The sequence below is a fragment of the Lampris incognitus genome, chromosome 18 (genome assembly GCF_029633865.1).
Source record: "Lampris incognitus isolate fLamInc1 chromosome 18, fLamInc1.hap2, whole genome shotgun sequence".
NCBI lineage: Eukaryota > Metazoa > Chordata > Actinopteri > Lampriformes > Lampridae > Lampris > Lampris incognitus.
The window spans coordinates 38632357-38649992 of NC_079228.1; the positions used below are offsets into that span (position 1 = coordinate 38632357).

Here is a 17636-nt window from a genome sequence, read left to right on the forward strand (position 1 = left end):
TCATGGCTTTTGGTTTTGGTGTGCCACCCCAAGATTTTCAGTGGCCCCATTTGGCCACCCCGATGAAAAATTTCTGGGGGCGCCACTGGTTGCCAGTAGTTATTCTTTTATTGTTTTTACATTTTATTCTGCTTTATTGCTTTATTTGTGGTTATTTTATGTTTTATTCTGCTTAATGTATTTATTTTATGCCTTTTTCTGTGTGGTTTGTGCACATGTTTTACATTTCTTATGGTGTCCGCTCGTTGTTTTCTAGAGGACGTATCGAATCCCACCGCTGCCACCAATGTAACCGGTTATGTTGTTGCCCGGTGCGGGATTCGATACGGGGTGTACTGCACCACAAGGCGACATCACTAACCGCTCGGCTAAAGGGTCAAAAACGTTAGCTAGGGGCTAACGTGTCTTATTAGTAGTTTACACTTTTATTGGTTATCTAATTGCGTCTTTTTTTTGTAATTGTTTTGGAATACAGTTAATTTTTTTGTGTCCTGGTTGCGTAACGCCCGTTAATATATTTTTTTAAGAACTTTATTAACAAAAGTGCACAAAATAGTATACAACAATGTCAAACAACAATAGTCACATTATCAAATGTATACAACATTAACACATATATTATCATAAACATTAATGTAAACTACTAATAAGACACGTTAGCCCCCTAGCTAACGGGTCTGACCCTTCAGCCGAGCGGTTAGTGACGTCGCCTTGTGGTGCGGTATACCTCGTATCGAATCCCGCACCGGGCAAGAAAATACGGCTTCATTAACATAAATACGCCAGGGGGGTCGTATAAAGTAAAACAAATAAATTACACACTTAACTAAATATTTTGTAAATCATAAAGTGCTTATATGTTTTTACAGCTTTTTTATTTTCACTATGAGATATTGATGAAATATATATTGTTTGATATACGCAGACGGCTCAGGGAAACTAGGTTTCTTGCTAGAGAATTTAGATCTGTGAATATAACATTTTGTTAAGATAATCACGCCCGTCAACGTACTCCGTCACTCCCCAAGCAACAGTGACGTCACCGCTAGTTCGCCCTCCGTGTTGTCGCCGCTTGTTGTCGTCACCACCACGGAAGGACCGCCTCTCAAGTCTTTCGATTGGACAACGGGGGGGGGAATGCAAATGACGTCGGATGCTTTAACCAATCTGAGTTAAAGACGGAACGAGGAGGCTGGTCGTCCGGGAAAACAAGCGGACCCCAATGGCGTCGGAGAAGCCGGAGGACCTGAAGCCGGCACAGGACGAGAGCAAAGAGCGAGGGACGGTAGAAGGCCAAGAGTCGGAGGGCGAGAGAGGGAAGACGCAGAGGAGCCAGACCCCTGCAGAAAACGACTCCCCCCTCCCCTTTAACCCGGACAACCCGGTTGGTTTGGAGTTTCTGGTTCCGAAGACGGGCTTCTTCTGCCAAGTGTGTAGCCGTTTCTTCAGTGGCTCGCGAGCAGCGGAAATCACCCACTGCAAAAGCCTGAAGCACTACGAGAACCTGCAGAAGCACCTGCGAACGAGGACGGCGGCAAACGCGGGCGTCAACGAGTCCGGCTGAACTTTGCATTGAAAACCAGAGGGAATCCAGTCATTCCTGGTTGCGTTCTTTATTTGGCGTTAGTGTTAATTTGGAAGCCATCTGCTTCCAGACACAACCCAATAAAATGCATTTTTTTTGTTTTGGGGGAAAAAAGATGGCGCTCCTGCAAAAACACAAAGCTTCACCCTCACCGAATACAAAAACCTGCTCCCAGGCTGCTAAAACGCGCCCTGTCTGGTGGGGGGAGGGGCTTATGTCGAGGGGCGGGGCTTATGTCGAGGTTCTCTTGTCAGGTCTGGCCCTGCTCACCACTGTTTACCTCGCCCAGTCTCTCGAGTTGTGATCCGTGCTGCATTTGCCATGCTGGCTCTGTCAGTTCTGCCTTGTTTGTTTTGTGTTCTCGTCCATGTTGCCAAGTAAAGACCTTTTCAGTTTTTTTTTGAACTACTACATGTTTTAGACTTGTCTGTGTCCGCCTGAGTCCCACCTCGAACCGTGTCAGGAGTTGAGAGCCACATTAGTGTGTGTGTGTGTGTGTTTCAGGGAGAGGGCACTTGCATTGCAAGTCGCGCCCCCTTTTTATCATCGATGTAACTACTACCTACTCATACACCGAAGCTTGAAAGTTGCTGTTGCCCCACTTAAAATTCAGGCCTTGACATCATCGCCCACTCATGAATAAAGGGGAAACACAGGGTCCAGTGTCCAGGTGCCAGGGTTTAGTCTAGCGCTACTGGAGGCCGGTAGAGTCTGCCTGAACTGCCCAACACACTCAAATATAACCTTAAAGAAAAAACAGAAAGACAGATGCCATCGCTCTCAGAAAAGGCCACACATTTAATGTGTGAGGATGTATCTTACATCCAATTAATTGATCTAAAAAGATGAGATGCTGTTAGAAGCTGTCATCTCATCTCGTCTTCAGCCGCTTCTCCGGGGCCGGGTCGCGGTGGCAGCAAGCTGAGAAGGGCACTCCAGACGTCCCTCTCCCCAGCAACGCCCCCCAGCTCCTCCTGGGTGATCCCGAGGCGTTCTCAGGCCAGATTGGACATGTGGTCAAGTCAATTTTATTTTTATAGCCCAGTATCACAAATTACAAATTTGCCTCGAGGCCCATGTAGAAGACATGGAGAAGCTGTCAACTCAGCAAATTCTTAATAGAACTCATTCCAATCTAATGGATGCGCCGGTCGGTTTGCGGTTCGTTAATGGCGGTTTGCAGAGACGGCACATGCTAGCTGTGGTTCATTAAATATGGACCCGCCGCACAGGACACTGATCTGAACTACGTCCCTAATTCTGGCGATGTCTCATGACATTGGCAGCAATTCCTTATGTTTTTTTTAATAAAGCTTACTGAATGGGCGTTTTAAACCAGTCCTTTTAAACCACATACAGGCAGTAATAGTGGAGCGACAACAGTAAGAGGAGAGGCCCCAGAAAGTTGAACCGGTTCAACGTTTATTGAGAGAGCTCAGATGGCTTAAATTGGGCGGCGCGGTGGCGCAGTGGTTAGCACCGTCGCCTCACGGCAAGAAGGTCCTGGGTTCCAACCCCAGGGTTGTCCAACCTCGGGGGTCATCCAAGGTTGTCGTCTGTGTGGAGTTTGCATGTTCTCCCCGTGCCTGTGGTGAGTTCCTCCCTCCATCCAAAAAAAAACATGCATGTTAGCGGTAATACGCCTGCCCCTGAGCAAGGCAATGGAAGGAAGAAGTGGAGTTGGTCCCCGGGTGCTGCACGGCGACCGTCCACTGCTCCTAGCTACACAGCTAGGAGCAGTGGACAGAAAAATGGCCCCACAGGGATTCGTAAAAGCAGGACCTCTTCGGTCCCAACTGACTGCAGGTGTCCCCACCCTTATAAACCATGCCAGAACCGGGACGGGGGGGGGGTAAGAGTACATCTGTCACCATCTTACAATGCTGTGATTACGATTATTCCCCTTTCCTCTGTGAATAGTCCTCATGGCCATTGTTACTCTAGTTAAGGGTCATAGAAGTGTGCATATGAAACCGGTCGTTGGTTTGGGTCGTTACACCACTGTACTGTTTGTAAGGGTGGGACACCTGCGGTCCGTTGAGACCGAAGAGGACACTTAGACGTTTCTGTCGGTAAACGTTGTGTGCAGATGAACCGATTCCTCTTTCTGTGGTTTTCTTACCTGGGTTATTGAGCATGCGTCAAGACGTAAGAGGAGAGAGTTGGGTTTTTGTTGGGTTTGTTTTAGCCTCCGGTTGTGTTTGTCATGAAGGACATCGGTCTGTTAGCACAATAGTTCTTTAGAAATTCCCCTTGTTCAATGTTTGGGTGTGATCAGAGTCAGAGACCTTTATGTGTTCAGTCGAATTTGGGAGAGCGTCTCTGAAAGTTCAGGCTTTGGGTAGAAGAAAACCTGAAGAGGCCCGAAAAGGATGTGTGGTTTGACACGGTGTGATTTGTGAATCGCCAGCGTTGGTGCTGGGGGGTGATTCATCCCTCCGTCGTGCCATGTATTTGAAAATTGCGCTTCTAATATCAGGACAGCCTAACGTGCCACTCGGCAAGTTTACCCGTCTAGGATTACCGTCGCCCAGAGTGAACAAATCCCTAAACAAAAGAGCGTCCTCTGCACAACGAGACGGTTGTGGCCAACACACGGAATGAAGGAAGAATAAAAACATTTATAATGTTGATTGTTGGCGGCATGGTAGCACAGTGGTTAGCGCGGTCGCCTCACAGCGAGAAGGGGCTGGGGTCGAGCCCCGGGGTAGTCCAACCTTGGGGGTCGTCCTCTGTGTGGAGTTTGCATGTTCTCCCCGTGGGTTTCCTCCGGGGGCTCTGGTTTCCTCCCACAGTCCAAAGCACATGTAGGTCAGGTGAATCACCCATACTACATTGTCCCTAGGTGTGTGTGTGTGTGTGTGTGTGTGTGTGTGTTGACCCTGTGATGGTCTGGCGGCTTGTCCAGGGTGTCTCCCCACTTGTCGCCCAATGACTGCTGGGATAGGCTCCAGCATCCCGGCGACCCTGAGAGCAGTTTGGATAATGGATAATGTCGATTGTTGTCATTGCTATTTAATTATTACAAGAGTTTGATTCCTGTAGGTCTTGGCTTACGCTCAGATGGTATTTCATGTGTACCGCCCATTTGTCTTGAAGGCCGCCGCTCTCATTATGGCAGGGAGGAACCAAAGGAGAGGAACCACACACACACACACACGCACACGCACACAGGAAATAAAATATGAATCACTCTCTTTTATGATGCTATTCATAACAAGCATTTCCCATCTGATCCTAGGGTATTTACACAATCCACGATTCTAGTTCACTAAGACCCAGGGCTGTGACGTCATCATTTGGCATGAGTAAAGTAAAAAAAAGTGTCGTTTTTTTGTGCTAAGGTTATTGACAATATGAGCGATCAAGATAGAGAGAGAGAGAGAGAGAGAGAGAGAGAGAGAGAGAGAGAGAGAGAGAGAGAGAGAGAGAGAGAGAGATAGATAGATAGATAGATAGATAGATAGATAGATAGATAGATAGATAGATAGATAGATAGATAGATAGATAGATAGATAGATAGATAGATAGATAGATAGATAGATAGATAGATAGATAGATAGATAGATAGATAGATAGATGATAGAGAGAGAGAGGGGGGGGGAGAGAGAGAGAGAGAGAGAGAGAGAGAGAGAGAGAGAGAGAGAGAGAGAGAGAGAGAGAGAGATGGATGATAGATAGATAGATAGATAGATAGATAGATAGATAGATAGATAGATAGATAGATAGATAGATAGATAGATAGATAGATAGATAGATAGATAGATAGATAGATAATCGAATTACACATACACAACATGTCTGGGAGCCCTGGTAACATACAACGAACGTCAGATAACGTCATTAAAAGCGCTGATTCCAAGGAAGACGTTTCATTCATCTCTGCGGTGACACTTAATTGGCCAATTGGAACAGGGATAAAGTGCTGAGGAGGGCTGTGATTGCCTTCATCCTCTCTTTGCCCCGCCTCTAATTCATACAGGAAGCGGAAGTGGCGGAAGGGGACGGTCGCCGACTGAGAGACGGGGAGTTCTGCACGTCTGCAGTTGCGTTTCAGCGAAGTCCCACGCAAGGCCTGTGTCGTCGCTCGTCAGGTGTCCTCCATCGCTCAGTCATGGCGTCCAGAAAGTTCTTCGTCGGAGGCAACTGGAAGATGAACGGAACCAAAGAGAGCCTGGGAGAACTCATGACCACCCTCAGCACCGCCAGCCTGAATGACCAAACCGGTAACGTCCCCGTTTGTCCATCCCGTGTCAATATAGCCTGCTCAGTCCCTTGTTAGCTGGCTAAACTAGCTTCTTTATTAAACTGGCTTCTTTAATAAACTAGCTTCTTTATTAAACTAGCTTATTTATTAAGCTAGGTTATGTATTAAACTAGCTTCTTTATTAAACTAGCTTATTTATTAAGCTAGCTTCTTTATTAAACTAGCTTATTTATTAAACTAGGTTATGTATTAAACTAGCTTCTTTTATAAACTAGCTTCTGTATTAAACTAGCTTCTGTATTAAACTAGCTTCTTTATTAAAGTAGTTTCTTTAGGGCGCTTCTGCCTTTAGCTCCGCTTATTTGAACGTCGGTTGAGCACAGAGGGATGCTGCCCATCAAACGACACGGCGACATTGAGAGTCCACCCGACATTGGCCGCAGTGGTTGCGTAATGGCTTCGTTGAAGAGCTCTTAGATGCTTATTTTTTTATTATAAATTTCCATAGGCATGCATGAAGGATTTTCATTAATTTTTTTTCTTCTAGTGTCCGTAAGCTAACCTTTAACCTATTTGTTGACTTGCACGTTTAAGTAATAAGATTTTGTCCAGGCTAACTAAAAACCATAACCTTCGTGGGCAGGCTAAGAAACCCATTCTTCATCACTCCCTTTGCCCTCACACTGTCATCATCATCATCATCTTAATCATTTAATCAGGGGGTTTTCCATCGTCGTCTTCCTCATTTGATCAGGGGTTTTCCAGTCTTTTTCATGCCTTAACCCATTTGTGGAGATACTTTTTGGCCCTTGTCTTAACAAATACCAACAAAATAAGGATTCATTTTTATTACCTGTTAGATAGCAAGGTAATTTGCAATCCCCTCAACATTGTTCAATCACTGCAAGATTCTATGTTTCATTCTTCAGTCATTGCCTACTAATGATCAAATGAAATGGACAGGGCACATCAACATAAATGTTAGCTTAGTCACGTGGAATACAATTAAGTTATTGCATTGTTTGCATTGACTCAAACAGTATGAAAATATAAGTATTCTTTTTTATTTGAATAAATAACGTCACAAAATAGATGATAAATGTGCTCTTTTTTTCTCTGTCACCAAACAAAATGTATTTATTGTGGATATCCAATGACCCACCTCACCCCCTGCTGCAACGCACTCGTGGATCCGGACCTGTAGTTTGAAATCTACTGATTTGAAGCATGCCCACTGTACCTGCTTACATCCCTCCATGTTCGCTCTCTCCGTCTCTCTCGCTTGCTCTCAGAGGTGGTGTGTGGGGCTCCTTCCATCTACTTGGACTTCGCCCGTTCAAATCTGGATGCCAGGATTGGCGTCGCGGCCCAAAACTGCTACAAAGTGGCCAAAGGAGCCTTCACTGGGGAGATCAGGTAAGCTGCCAATATCAAATGTACCTGACATATGCACTCATATTGATGTTTTCAGTTCTACATATAATGCAGGCTGTAACATGTGTTAGGTGTGTTACAACATGTTTTGTTGATCAATTCAATGTAGCTCTATCCTCAGATTTTCTTCTATTTTGACAATGTGTTAGTTTTAAAGCAGAAGATTACCCCAATTTCGGGTGTGGTCCACCTCTTCCTCATTGAAAAATGCTCAGAAGTAACATGCTTGGTTGAGTTTTATTTTCTTCATGACACAGTCTGATCTTGTCCTGCGCACAGGGGGGATTTATTCATATTCCAAGTTTTTCAACATTTGCTTTTGATTCACAGAATATGTGACTGAAAACATGATCTCTGTCTCTCCGTCTCTCTTATCTATCGCTTATCTCTGCCCCTCCCCCCCCCCCCCCAGCCCTGCCATGATAAAGGACTGTGGGGTCGACTGGGTAATCCTGGGACACTCTGAGCGTCGTCATGTCTTTGGGGAAAGTGACGAGCTGATTGGCCAAAAAGTGAGCTTGTTCTTCCTTTTTTCCTCATACATGTGGTGTATACCTAGTCATTCACAGGGACCTAAGACAATCACACATACATAGAATTTTAAAATGGATGAGCCAAGTGTTAATCCAACACCAAACTCAGGCTGTAGAAGTTTATTTTTGAGCCATATGGGGAACAGAACCAGTAACCCTGGCAATGCTAGTGCCTTGTTCTATGCTTGAAAATGTCATTTTGTTTATTGGCCCATTTGTTATATTGCCACTCTAATTTATCCTCAGAGTTATTTGGAAGAGGGTCAGTGTACTTTCATATACTTTGTAATTTTAAACCAGTTCAGGCAGATAAACCATATAGGCACTGTTAACCAGCAAATTTGACAATGGGTGTGGCCTGGCCTTATGTTCGTAACTCAATACTTTGAATAAAATTCAACCACTACATTCAATTTGATTAACTGATTTGAATTGAAATGAAGTTATCCACACACTCTTAAATTTAGCCTTTTGCAGCCATTCAGCCAATCCAATATCTTACTATATGATATAGTCTGTTTCTGTCTGATAGTATATGATGGTATGTGGAAGTATATAATCCTATATGATGCTGTATGCCACAAGCGTCCTGTCTTGTGTTAAAATAAAGGTGGCCCATGCATTGGAGAATGACCTGGGAGTCATCGCCTGCATTGGAGAGAAGCTTGAGGAAAGGGAGGCAGGCACCACTGAAGAAGTGGTCTTTGCTCAAACACAAGTCATTGCAGGTAAGGCGCTCCATTCATTACAAGCCATTAAGAGAACACAAAAGATATGTCTTGATGCATGCTCATTAATCCCAGAAAGTTGAATCAGTTCATCTGGACACAACATTTAGTGGGAGAAACGTGTCATCACCCATCAAAGTGACTTCATCGATCTCAGATGACTGCAGGTATCCCCAAACGTATAAAGAACACAGTTACATAATGACTGAAACCAACACAGTTGCATCACAACAGAAACCAGTGATCGGTTTTATATGCAACTTGCCGTGACCATTAATTAGAGTTAAAATGGCCACCTGTACTATTCATTGAGGATTGGGGAATAGTTGCAATCACAGCATTGTAAGATGGCGATGGATGTACACTTAACCCCTTAACCCCCCCCCCAGGTTCAGGGATGGTTGTTCTCTCTTCACATGGATGGCCTCTTTGACTCCCTGTTCAAACCAGCGTTCCTTTCTATCAAGGATGTGTACGTCCTCTTCCTTGAAAGAGTGGCCACTGGCCTGTAGATGGGTGTAGACTGTGGAGCCCTGGCCTGACGAGGTAGCTCTTCTGAGTTGTGTCATCCTCTTGGCCAGAGTCTGTTTGGTTTCCCCAATGTATAATTCATGGCAAGCCTCCCGGCACTTAACCGCATACACTATATTGCTCTGTTTGTGCCAGGGAACCCAGTCCTTGGGGGTGTGCCAATTTCTGGTGCAGTGTGTTTTGGGGTTTGAAAGCAGTTGAGATGCGGTGTTTGGACAATACGCGTCTCAACTGTTCTGACACTTCCACCACATACGGAATCGCCACTGGTTTACGCTTAGGCAGCTGTTGCCCTTTTCTCTTCAATCAGCTGGTGCACTACAGGCATCTTCCTGGCTTTGACAAATGCCTAGTTAGGATAACCCCATTTACACAATTGGCCATGTTTGTGGGTGGGAAGCCAGATGTGGGTATGAGTCCTGGTCACTTCCATTGCCTACCAACACAGGGATCGGCAGTTCGAATCCCCGTGTTATCTCCGGCTTGGTCGGGCATCCCTGCAGACATAATTGACTGTATCTGCGGGTGGGAAGCCGGATGTGGGTATGTGTCCTGGTCGCTGCACTAGCACCTCCTTTGGTCGGTCGGGGCATCTGTTCGGGGGGAAGGGGAATAGCGTGATCTTCCCACGTGCTACGTCCCCCTGGTGAAACGCCTCACTGTCAGGTGAAAAGAAGCGGCTGGCAACTCCACATGTATCGGAGGAGGCATGTGGTAGTCTGCAGCCCTCCCCGGATTGGCAGAGGGGGTGGAGCAGCGACCAGGACGGCTCGGAAGAGTGGGGTAATTGGCCAGGTACAATTGGGAGGAACAAATGCCCCCCACCCCCCCCAAATTTTTTTTTACATTTTTATTCGTCAGCAGTCACTGCAGTGTCAGTAGCCAAAATTGAATTCAGCTTGATGACATTCAAAAACGGAAACAAATCTGCAGCAGAATTTTAATCTTGCCCAACACACCATGTGACGCCAGTTTGGTCATGTGACACAAGCGCTCCCTTGTTGATCCTGTCAACAGCTTGTACATTTTTAAAACCTGCATTCCCTGAAAGTTATCGTATTCCTTCCTTTTTAGAGAATAAAAACGACATTGGATGAGCAGAGCTTTCATGGGCGCATCCGTCCTGTGCTGCAGTATACTGGATTACAGTATGCTTTGCAGGGGAAATGATTGGCATGTGCTTTCCTCACCCATCATTCACTTGCCTACCACAAACATTTCTAATCTCTCCACTGCGATCTGGTTGACTTAAACGTGGGAGGAAACCGGAGCACCCAGAGGAAACGCGGGGAGAACATGCAAACTCCGCACAGAGGACGACCTGGGACGGCTCCCAAGGTTGGACTATCCCGGGGCTGGAACCCAGGACCTTCTTGTTGTGAGGCGACCGCTCTAACCACTGCGCCACCGTGCCGCCCTATAATTATAGCATTCCATTCCATTATCCCAGCCGCTTATCCCAATTGGGGTCACGGGAAGCTGGAGCCTATCCCAGCAGTCACTGGGCAGCAGGCGGGGCGACACCCTGGACAGCCCGCCAGGCCATCACAGGGCCGACACGTTCACACCTAGGGACAATTTCGTATTGACATGGAAAAGAAATATGTGGCTACCATGAAATAGTTCAAGAATTTGGATAAAATTAATGAAACAAAGCAAGCAAATAAAAGAAAACTGACGCTGGTTTTTAAATCGTTTCATGGGATGTCGCATTGGTTCAATCAGATCAAATGTAGGCCTGATCAGGACATCCAGAGATTGAGTCTGGCTTATGAACTTAACTGTATGTTTTTCCATTTCTCTCTCTTCACCCTATACTCCCTGTCTCTCCAAACCGTCATATCAAATTAAACTACAAAAAAAAAAAGCAATATATGATTAAAAACCAGAAAAGTCTAGATGAGCAGTTTAGACGCCCCTCCTTTTCGACATAAGCATCTGTAAAAACACACTGGTTCACCTTGTCATCGGACCGATCTGTGTTGTGTTACAGAGAATGTCAAGGACTGGGGAAAAGTGGTGCTGGCATACGAACCTGTTTGGGCCATTGGCACAGGCAAGACTGCTACACCTGAACAGGTAGGACTGGTTTGGGCATGCTGGGGGGGGGGGTGTTCCTCGGCTTGTTTACCATTTAGCAGAACAATGTCAGGACTGGAAAATAGCAGCACGTGCGTCTCATGTGTCTTGATTCTGTGTCTCGTGTCACGGCTTGATGCATGAGAAAAGTCATGCAAAAGACGGTTAGTCGACTGACATAACTGGATTATAGTGCTTCGGAAAAGCAGTCGTTTGCTAGGTTGCTAGCCGCTTAGTTATGATGTGTCCAACTCGATATTCCACAAAGCATTGTTGATGTGCTAATGAAGGCGTCTTATGACTCAAATACAGTTTGAGGTTATTTTGAGGGGGTTGGAATCCTGTTGGTGAAAGGAACAGAAACTTTTATTTTTCACGAGCAGCAAATCTTTACATCACAATTTTAACACTGCTGGAATCCAGCACCCCCCTCGAGCCCTCCCCCTTCTTTTATTTACTTTTAATGACAAAAGGAACCGTGAGCAAGTTATGTTCCTTGTATACGTGATGTACTTGGTGAATAAAGACATTATGATTCATATTTGAGGAATTTGACTTGACACACAGCTCACTGTGACACAACGATGGGGAAAAGGAAACACATTTGGTGTTCTGTGTCCTTGGAAAAGTCATATTTCTATGACGCACGGATAGGCAGTTTTTTTTTAGACCTGTTTTGGTCATATTTGGTGGACATTTCTTCACGTCCTGATTGGACGTAAATGAAATGCCGTGGGAGAAATGCTTGGCTTCTGTGAGTACTGGGTCTGTCAATGAATACTCCAAATTCATATATATATATACACTCACCGGCCACTTTATTAGGCACACCTGTCCAACTGCTCGTTAACGCAAATTTCTAATCAGCCAATCACATGGCAGCAACTCAATGCATTTAGGCATGTAGACATGGTCAAGACGATCTGCTGCATTTCAAACCGAGCATCAGGATGGGGAAGAAAGGTGATTTAAGTGACTTTGAACGTGGCATGGTTGTTGGTGCCAGACGGGCTGGTCTGAGTATTTCAGAAACTGCTGATCTACTGGGATTTTCACGCACAACCATGTCTAGGGTTTACAGAGAATGGTCCGAAAAAGAGAAAATATCCAGTGAGCGGCAGTTCTGTGGGCGAAAATGCCTTGTTGATGCCAGAGGTCAGAGGAGAATGGCCAGACTGGTTGGAGCTGATAGAAAGGCAACAGTAACTCAAATAACCACTCATTACAACCGAGGTACGCAGAAGAGCATCTCTGAACGCACAACACGTCGAACCTTGAGGCAGATGGGCTACAGCAGCAGAAGACCACACCGGGTGCCACACCTGTCAGCTAAGAACAGGAAACTGAGGCTACAATTCGCACAGGCTCACCAAAATTGGACAATAGAAGATTGGAAAAACGTTGCCTGGTCTGATGAGTCTCGATTTCTGCTGCGACATTCGGATGGTAGGGTCAGAATTTGGCGTCAACAACATGAAAGCATAGATCCATCCTGCCTTGTATCAACGGTTCAGGCTGGTGGTGGTGGTGTAATGGTGTGGGGGATATTTTCTTGGCACACTTTGGGCCCCTTAGTACCAATTGAGCATCGTGTCAACGCCACAGCCTACCTGAGTATTATTGCTGACCATGTCCATCCCTTTATGACCACAGTGTTCCCATCTTCTGATGGCTACTTCCAGCAGGATAACGCGCCATGTCATAAAGCTCGAATCATCTCAGACTGGTTTCTTCAACATGACAATGAGTTCACTGTACTCACATGGCCTCCACAGTGACCAGATCTCAATCCAATAGAGCACCTTTGGGATGTGGTGGACCGGGAGATTCGCAATCATGGATGTGCAGCCGACAAATCTGCAGCAACTGCGTGATGCTATCATGTCAATATGGACCAAACTCTCTGAGGAATGTTTCCAGTGCCTTGTTGAATCTATGCCACGAAGGATTAAGGCAGTTCTGTAGGCAAAAGGGGGTCCAACCCGGTACTAGCAAGGTGTACCTAATAAAGTGGCCAGTGAGTGTATATATATTAAAAAAACAAATTGTTAAAAAAAAAAAAAGACATTCGAGAGTGTCCTGCCTTTTTTAGTCCTGCCAAATGCCCCCCCAAAAAAAGCCTTAGAGTCCCAATTCCAACATCTAGTGCACGTGTACACAATAACTACACACATGCCTTTTGGAGCTACCTTGCATTAGCGCTTAATCTGTGATCCAGTTTGCCCACAACATCGTAGGTCTGTTGTCATTGTGTGGTTGTTTTTTGGCAGGGCTGCTAACAACACCCACAGCATGAGGCCTGCAGGCAGCATGTTAAACAACACAACTGAGACGAGAACTGACAGATTTACACCGCCGCAGCCATTCATCTTTATTTACAGCATTAAAGGCTCCACGGCCCCTAAAAAAGTGTAAAAAGTATAAACTGTGCATGAGGAATCCAGTCTGATCTAACTGAGACGTGGTGGAGGTAAGAAGAGGTTTCACAGACAAGTCGACTGTCCAAACCACTAGTCGACACTGTGCATAGTTGTAGACTAAACAGTCATCTGTGGTTTTAGCACTGTGCAGTAATAAAGCAGTGGCAATGCATCGACAGTAGCTGGGGCCGCTGTGGTTGAACAATCATTTTCTACGTTATGTAAACAGAATTTAAGGTATTTAGAGAAGGAAAGACTCCCGCTATCCCTGTTTTTCGGTTTCACAAGTCACCATGTTAACTGATGACTTCAGTAACGGCAGCAGTTGAAAACACGACCGGAACACGTGGTGTCCCCCTAAAAGCCTTTAATTTACTTTAATCAATTTTAAATGCACACTTATCCATGTTTAATATCTACACTAACCATTTACGTAAGTTAAATTGTGCTCCGCAAAACACTGAGGCTGCACAAGCCAGTGCATTCGTAGTGCCGGTCCCAAGATCACAATCTTGGATAGTGAGAGGATGCCTGGGGAGGGGAGAAGAAGCATACTGGTACCGGTTTTCAAGAATAAGGGTGATGTGCAGAACTGTAGCAACTACAGAGGTATAAAGTTGATCAGCCACAGCATGAAGATATGGGAAAGAGTAATAGAAGCTAGGTTAAGAGGAGGAGAGGTGATGATCAGCAGCAGCAGTATGGTTTCATGCCATGAAAGAGCACCACAGATGTGATGTTTGCTTTGAGAATGTTGATGGAGAAGTATAGAGAAGGCCAGAAGGAGTCACATTGTGTCTTTGTGGATTTAGAGAAAGCATATGACAGGGTGCCGAGAGAGGAGGTGTGGTGTTGTATGAGGAAGTCGGGAGTTGCAGAGAAGTATGTAGCAGTGGTGCAGGATACGTGTGAGGGAAGTGTGACATCGGTGAGGTGTGTGGTTGGAATGACAGATGGGTTCAGGGTGGAGGTGGGATTACATCAAGGATCGGCTCTGAGCCCTTTCTTGTTTGCGGTGGTGATGGAGAGGTTGACGGACAAGATCAGGCAGGAGTCTCTGTGGACTATGATGTTTGAGGATGACATTGTGATCTGTAGCGAGAGTAGAGAGCAGGTTGAGGAGAGCCTGGAGAGGTGGAGGTATGCACTGGAGAGAAGAGGAATGAAAGTCAGTGGGAGCAAGATGGAATACCTATGTGTGAATGAGAGGGAGGACAGTGGAATGGTGAGGATGCAAGGAGTAGAGGTGATGAAGGCCTATGAGTTTAAATACTTGGGGTCAACCGTCCAAAGTAACGGGGAGTGCAGAAGAGAGGTGAAGAAGAGAGTGCAGGCAGGGTGGAGTGGGTGGAGAAGAGTGTCAGGAGTGATGTGTGACAGAAGGGTACCAGCAAGAGTTAAAGGGAAGGTTTACAAGGTGGTTGTGAGACCAGCTATGTTATATGGTTTGGAGACAGTGGCACTGATGAAAAGACAGGAGGTGGCAGAGATGAAGATGATAAGATTTTCATTGGGAGTGACGAAGAAGGACAGGATTAGGAAGGAGTACATTAGAGGGACCGCTCAGGTTGGACGGTTTGGAGACAAAGCAAGAGAGGCAAGATGGAGATGGTTTGGACATGTGTGGAGGAGAGATGCTGGGTATATCGGGAGAAGAATACTGAATATGGAGCTGCCAGGGAAGAGGAGAAGAGGAAGGCCAAAGAGGAGGTTTATGGATGTGGTGAGGGAGGACACGCAGGTGGCTGGTGTCTGTAGGGGCGCTCGACCAAGCCGGAGGTAACACGGGGATTCGAACCAGCGATCCCCGTGTTGGTAGGCAACGGAATAGATCTCCACGCCACCCGGACACCCTAACTAAATCAAATGTTATGTGTGTACATGCACGCCTCACTCTTCCTGTCTCTCTCTGCAGGCACAAGAGGTCCATGAGAAGCTGAGGGTGTGGCTGAGGTCCAACGTCTCTGACAGTGTGGCGGACTCTGTGCGCATCATCTACGGCGGTCAGTGAAGGACTGAGTTGCAAATGGCAGTTTTATTTTCCCCCAGTGATCATGAAAGCAGAAAACGCCTTCAGTTCGCATTCTGTGCATCGTTTAAGCATGTTTTGTAATTGCCGAAGTCTATAACAAAAGTGAAAAATAACAAACTTGAAGTTTGTCATATCTCACCAAAAGTGTTGTTCGTTCATCAGTGACTAGCGTTTAGGGATATAATTTTAATGCAATTTTTATTTTTTTTAAAACACCCAGAAGTTCCTGCGGCGTTCCCGTGTAACAGCAGCATGGGCTGTTACACGGCAGACCGCCTGGACATTGTGAGGTCATTTTGAGCGGGAAAAATTCTCTGTGAGAGTTCGACCCATTCGGGCCCAAATCCAGCACGACCCGCTGGGAACACGATGGCTCGGTTTAGGGTGAGTTTCTTCATTTGAATTATTTGAATTAATCTTTCTCCTCTCTGTCACCCCCCCCCCCCCCCCCACATATCTCCATCCCATTAGGTTCGGTAACAGGAGCCAACTGCAAGGAGCTGGCCTCCCAGGCCGACGTGGACGGCTTCCTGGTGGGCGGAGCTTCCCTTAAACCGGAGTTCGTCGATATCATCAACGCATGCGCATAGATAGTTACAGTTGCATCAGGACCAATCAGAAGCACTGCCGTGTAAGCTGTTGTGCTCCAAAAGACACCAACAAACTGGGTTGACTGATGCGGAACTGGTTGTGCGTGAGAATAGTAACCGTTTTACTTTAACTAAAGCTGCTTAACAGTATTAAGTCTGTAGGATGAAGGAGTCCCGAATGATGCTGCTTTCATTAAAGGTAAAAGTCTGACTCGGGCACCCATGAAACATTTCATGATTGATATATTTTGGAATTCAGTACACTCGGTCACCATATCACACCGTGGAGGCTGTTTCTTTATCATCCCTACTCTCACCGTTTCTCCCTTCGCCTTTCTGAATCTTTAAATGGTCTCCAGTGACATGTCTTTCTTTTTCTTCTTCTTTGCCATCTGCTTTGGGCTGGGGGGAACAGATTTGGGGTGGGGCAGCAGATACAGTTGCAGGGTAATGCGCAGGGCCAGGGGAGCAGCAGACGGGGCTACAGGCGGTGTCTTTTTAGCCCCGCCAGTCCTTGGCGTCCTGGACTTTGCTGGTGTTTCGGGCTTCGTAATTCCTGCCACCATCTCACCCTTTTCGTTTGTCGCCTTTTTTTTCTTCTTCTTCTTCAGAGCGAGTTTTGGACAGCGCCTTCGCCCGGGGTTTCCTGACACGGGGTTTGTTGGGTGGGGGTGGGGAGTAGTCTAACGTGTCCATGGTGTCTAGCTTTGCTATATCGGCATCTGTGTACAGAACAAGCACTGTGAGACATGCTCCCGGAAGTCAAACGGGGGGGAAAACCTCCCCGCAGAGGGAACAGGGAGACAAATCTGCTGCCCTGTATTCCTGCACCCCCTTCATTTTCCGTGAGGAGGCTGCTGAAACGGAGGGCTGTCCTGCCCTGTCTGGTGGTTAGCCTCATAAACTACTCCACCTCCTTCCATCCTTTCAGTTTCTCCATTTTCCAATCGCCTCCCCTTCCCTTGTTCCCCGTTAACTGTCCCTCTCTGACCTCAGCACCTCCTCCCTACAGCTCCCAACCCTTAACATCCTCTCATATGATGAGAGGATGAGATGACTGTCTCACCATTTCTGAAACACCCATCGACACTTTTCTCTCTCACATACACCGTCTTTCGCCGTCACATTCCGTCCTATATTTATATATCTATCGTTCCTTAGACCTAGATAAGGTTTAACATGTTGGTCTGTTGAAGTGTTACCTTACCGTTTACAGTGATGACTTGTAGTGTAGTGATGACTTGTAGTGGCAACGTTGCGTTTTCAGATGGTGAACAGTCTTAATTTACCAGGTTCCACAGCAAAACATGATTCCATTTAACGTAGGAAGGCGCCGAAAGAGAAGAGACGGTACCATTTTAGAAACGGCATTCAGTTTGATGGGGTGCAGCCGGCCTTGGTATCCCAACACTTCCCGCAGCGCCCTGCTGCTTGTACCCCAGGACGTCTTCTGGTGACTCCACAGCACGTCTGTATCCGTCTCCTGATCAGTCAACC

General features: G+C 46.2%; 1 protein-coding gene across 1 annotated transcript; it reads left to right on the plus strand.

Annotated features, from left to right (window-relative positions):
• The first annotated feature begins 5586 nt into the window (after positions 1–5586).
• Positions 5587–17177, plus strand: tpi1a (triosephosphate isomerase 1a). The gene is made up of 7 exons (XM_056298239.1): positions 5587–5811; positions 7085–7208; positions 7639–7738; positions 8370–8487; positions 11012–11097; positions 15433–15520; positions 16021–17177. Exons 1-7 carry the CDS (start codon positions 5700–5702, stop codon positions 16137–16139), a joined length of 747 nt encoding a protein of 248 aa, XP_056154214.1. The 5' UTR covers positions 5587–5699; the 3' UTR covers positions 16140–17177.
• The last annotated feature ends 459 nt before the right edge of the window (positions 17178–17636 follow it).

Excerpts from the sequence above, each read along its gene's own strand:
- tpi1a (XM_056298239.1), top strand. The coding sequence starts at position 5,700 with ATGGCGTCCAGAAAGTTCTTCGTCGGAGGCAACTGGAAGATGAACGGA. Across the intron at positions 7,739-8,369 it reads ACGAGCTGATTGGCCAAAAA|GTGGCCCATGCATTGGAGAA; the intron begins GTGAGCTTGTTC and ends GTTAAAATAAAG. Across the intron at positions 8,488-11,011 it reads TCAAACACAAGTCATTGCAG|AGAATGTCAAGGACTGGGGA; the intron begins GTAAGGCGCTCC and ends GTTGTGTTACAG.